General features: G+C 46.1%; 1 protein-coding gene across 1 annotated transcript in view; it reads left to right on the top strand.

Moving 5' to 3' along the window:
- The first annotated feature begins 4,403 nt into the window (after positions 1–4,403).
- SAP30 (Sin3A associated protein 30) overlaps positions 4,404–4,848 on the top strand; it is a 10,873-nt gene continuing 10,428 nt past the window's right edge. The window contains exon 1 of the mRNA XM_044680413.1: positions 4,404–4,846. Coding sequence (XP_044536348.1) covers positions 4,785–4,846 — 62 coding nt within the window. The 5' untranslated portion in view covers positions 4,404–4,784. The remainder of the gene's footprint in view (positions 4,847–4,848) is intronic.

Raw genomic sequence — 4,848 nt, 5'->3', positions numbered from 1 at the left:
ATGTTTGCCTGCATGCCCAGTGTCAGCTCAGTAGAACAATAGATAGAGTTCTGGTCCTGGAGCGCTTAGAAAGATCTACCTGAGTTTAGTTAAATCCAACCTCAGACATTTACAAGCTGTGATCCCTGGGCAAGTTATTTAACCATGTAACCTCTGTCTGCCTCAGATTTCTTAAATATAAAATGATAGGGACTACCTCCCCAGGTTGTTGTAAGGGTCAAATGACCCTGGCACATTGTTGGCACTTAATAAATGCTTCCTTTATCCTTTACCTCTCCTATTCTTGTGCCCTTCCATGAGTGTGATCTAATCATGAGTTACCTCTGTGCCTTTCCATATATGTTCCCTACATGTACCCCCTTTCTTCATTAATAATGTTTATTTGTGGAAGAAATATTTTATGGAATTATTTTATTGCTACTTTTGTTACTCTATTTCATTAAATGCTTTTACTTGGAATTAATTGCCTCTTCTGGATGACAAGGTAAATGTATTGCAAGTTAGAGTTTTGAGTGGATTCAGAATCAGAGAATACCTTGTCTGAGGGACCTACCTTGTGAGTTGGGAGGTACTCCCACATGCTACACTTCAAAGATCTAGGATTATGTCCGAGTAAATAGGCACCCATATAGACTGTAACCATTTATATCTTTGTAAATAATCTTAATAAGCTGCTTTTCACAAAATATTTCAGCACCTGGTGGCTATCCTTCTGATAGTGAGCCTGTATGAATTTAGTTAGGTTACTTCTCAGGTGACTGTTTAAGCTTAAAAGCTCTCTGTTGACATAACCTTCAAGAACCCAGGGCCACTTCCTCGACATAATTGGGTTGTAGTATAAAATTTAATTGGATGTGGGAAGACCCATTACAGATAGATTGTTGAATTATATTATTAAATATTCTGTACTTCACAGTTTCTAAGAGTTAACAAGGATCTCATAGGACATTTAGTTAAGCCCATACCTGATCAAGAATCTTTTCAATAATATTGCCAACAAGTGGCCATTAAGCCTTTGTTTGTTAATTATCCAATGATAACCCCCTGAAGCAGCCCACTCCATTTTTGGAGAGCTCTAATTCTGGTATGGAGCCTGATAGACATATTTTGTTTTGTTTTGTTTTTCCAATTTAAGGTCAAAGATATAGGACTAGAAGGGACTTCCCCTCCTTTTTTTTCCTAGATCAGGAAAATGTGACATTAGAGTTCAAGTGACTTTCTTAAAACCACATCTAGGCTGAAAAGTCAGATTTTGAATCCAGCTCTTCTGGCCCATTAGTCATTCAAGCATTTATTAATAATTACTTTTTTGTCTTGGCAAAAGGTTAAGATGGCCTCCTGATGCAGTGAATGACTTTTCTATCTTTGATGTCTGACTAAGTTCTAAGTGTTCCACAGCACCAGCTGCCTTCATGGCCTGTTGGAACAAATTGTTCTCATTCACTTATTTCACTGGGGAAGTCTTTACCTGTCTGGGGTGGACACCCCATAACTCACCAATGTGTTTGAGGACTATTGCTTACCCTCAATATGGTTTATTCAATCTGTCAGGACAGTTTTACTAAATGCTAAAGCTTCCTGGAGCCTCAGGTGAGAGCTGGGTGACAAGTAGACACCAGAAGTTAATGAGAAATCCTGAAAAGGGCTAAGTAAGCCCTCAAACCAGGCACTAGTCCTCCCTGAACACTTTATCCCCTACTCTTATTAAGTACCTCCTATGGGCTAGACACACCATTAAGCACTGACAATATCACATCTAGGGCTTTTCCTAAATCAACATGCTATCCTTTCTTTTCTGCCTTCTGGGACTAAACTTCCCAAAGCAGCCCTCTTCCATATGTGTCCCTTTGTGAAGATAGGATAGTATGAGAGTTCATAAGTCACTTACTAGAGTAAGCTCACACCTCCAAAGGCCACTGTCCCCTCCACCCCCTCCCCCCATAGTGCTAGGCAAATTGAAAGACTGCCATTGGTTTCTGTGAAGAAGGAGGGATGACAGGAAGTGACATGGAAAAAGGGAGCATAAAAAGAAGAGACCAGCATGGTCTAGCATGCATTCCTTTCCTGGCTTTTGGAGAGATTGGTTCTGGAGATTCCTAGCATTTGGAGTGAGTAGATGAGACCCCTGCCTTGGCTTGGAGGAGGTTGCTGTGGTGGACCTCTGGCTGAGGAGTATCAGGAAATCCACATGGAGATTGGACTTGGGGAAGCATCTTCTGGGCTGAGCCAGACACCAGAACAGCACTTAGGGTGGTAGGCTAGACAATTCTCTACCTTCTTTTTACAATTTTCTACTTTTACTCTTTACACCTCAATAAAGCTGCTAAAAGTCATTTTGACTTAAGCTGTAATATTTTTAAATGGGCAATCACAATGTTACTTTATAATTCTCATGTTTAGTCAAAACCTTAAATTTAACTTTTACACCTTCAAATATTTCACAGCTATCATTTACCTTCCAAGTCTAAGCTGTGTGACCCTGGGCAAGTCACTTAACCCCCCTTGCCTTTCTTCTTTCCTTGTCTTTTTTCTGTTTTAGACTTGATACTAAGGCAAAATGTAAGGGTTAAAAACACAACAAAACAACTACAAGCAAGAAATAATGAGTGCAGGAAGAAGAAACTATTATTTAATGAGTTGTGGTGATTAGGAGGATGTGGTGCCATCACCAGAAGTAGCAAAGTTTAGAAGAAACATATTTTGGGGAAAATAAGCAATTACCAGAGGCTCTTCCCCTTTTTATGGTTTAGAACCCTGTCTATTGAAGCTAATGTATTCTCAAAATGTTTTTAGATGCATAAAATAAAATAGGATTATAAAATATACCAAATATATTGAAATAATTATCAGAAAATAAAAGTTCCTGAACCTGGGTTACATGCCTGTGAAACAAACAAACCCCCTGGGTAAGAGGAGTTCAGTTTTGCATATGCTAGTGTTTTCATACACTCTAGTCTGTATATTCAGCAAGCATCTGGAACTCTGGTTAGTCTGGCACCTCTGACGAAAAAGTTTTGGAGGTGGAAAGAACTTCGTGCATCTAACAAAAACTGAAGAGATATGAGTGCTCGGTTCAAAATCAAGAGTGTGAGAATGGTTCTGGGAACATTTTTACATATTATTTGAGATCGCGAACAGGATGACAAGGAAAAGAGTGGAGAAATAGAAGAGCCTAACTCTTTCTTTGACCAAACCAACACGGAGCAGGTAAGTCCTTTAAAGTCTTAAAGATGCAACTTTTATCCGATTCCTTTCCAAAAAGCTTTAGCAGCAAAGTGGGGGTGGGGGACTTGTTTTTCATTTCCGCAAGCTGGTGAAAACAGGCTGGCCAGATATATCTGCCCAAGTTTCTGCAAAGCAGGGTTTGTGGTGCCTGGAGCCTTTAAAAGGATAAATTGGTTGGAGCATTTCCACGCCCCCTTTCCTCTCCCGGTTTGGTAACAGAGACTCTCTCCGCCTCTTTATTTTCAGCCAAGTTGTTAGCTCCGCCCCGGGGAAGAAACTGACTTTGCTCCTAAGGACAACAAAGCCGGTGTGACTAGTGTGCCCGCATAATATGAAGGGGAATAAAACTTTCCTCCCTCTTAGTTATCTTGGGGAGGGGGCTAGGGCGTGAAACCCGTCGGGGTTTGGGTGAGAGAGAGCAGGAAACACACCAGCCTGGCTTGGGGCAGAGGGCTCCCTTTTCCCAGCACCTAATAAGCAGTTGGAAATGTGGAGCTGGAGCGCTGGGGAGAGATTTGGGGAGCAGGAACCTGAGGAAAGGTCTACTAAAGCAGAATGCTCAGACCCCCAAACGCTGCGCTGGCAGCAACAGCAGGGACCCGGGAGGGAGCTCCGTTTTGTCAGGTTTTGCTCGGCGCCGAGGGAAGCTCGGTGCTAGTGGACGCAGTTGAGGCTCCGGGACCCCTTCCCCACTTTCTCCTCCTTTTCCTCCTCGAATTCCACACTCTTGGTGAGCAGGGGGCCACCCGGGAGCGAAGTGATCGCCCAGGGAGGGTTTCGGGCAGCCTGGATAGCAGTATAAAGTAGGGAAAGCCTCAAGCATTTAGTCTCAAGCTTTGGAAGCTTCACCTCCCAGCCAGCCAAGAAGAGGGAAACGCGAAAGAGCCAGGCCTGTCAGCATGTAGCTACGCGGTGTGCATCGGGATTGTAGTTCTTTAAACTGTCAGGGCGATGGGGAGAAGAGAAGACCGAAGGTACAGAGAGGGGAGCCCGCGGAAGACAAATGAAGGAACTACATTGCCCGTCATGCTTCTTTCTCCGAGGTGGCGGGGGGTTGGAGAGGAGAATGTTTGTGTTGGGAGGAGGCGGGGAGTGGCTGGTGGAGCGGAGGAGTGTCGCGCCTGCGCACTAGCCGCGGGCCAAGTAGAGGCGGATGAGGGTAGGGGGAGCAGCTTAACAGCTGAAGAGTCTCCACATGACAGAGTGAGCGCGGCCGGAGCCGGACGACCCTTCCCGAGCTGGGACGCGGAGCCGGCCGGCCCAGGACAAAAAGGAGACGCCGGACAGGGCGCGGGGGACTGCGTGACTGTCGGGGGCCGGTGTGGAGTGAGTTGCCCCCGGGCTCGGGGCCGTCCCGTCAGCCTAGCGCAGGTGCCTCTGGGGTCAGGGAGTGGAGCGCTGACTGAGGCCGGGGCGCGGGCTGTTACCTCTGTCTCGCTCTTCTGCCTCCTGGCCCGGTCCGGGGCTCGCCTCAGCTTGGAGGAGTGCGTGAGCGGAGGCGAGAAGGGGACTCCTCCGGCCACTACCGCCTTTTTCGTCGCCTCGGAGGGGAGGCCACCATGAACGGCTTCCCCCCGGACGAGGTGAGCCGGGGAGGGGACGCAGCCGCCGCCGTGGCAGCTG

Source organism: Gracilinanus agilis, chromosome 6 (genome assembly GCF_016433145.1).
Source record: "Gracilinanus agilis isolate LMUSP501 chromosome 6, AgileGrace, whole genome shotgun sequence".
In the NCBI taxonomy this organism is placed as follows: Eukaryota; Metazoa; Chordata; class Mammalia; order Didelphimorphia; family Didelphidae; genus Gracilinanus; species Gracilinanus agilis.
The sequence above is the reverse complement of the archived record's forward strand: the minus strand, read 5'-3'. Positions and strand labels throughout refer to the sequence as shown.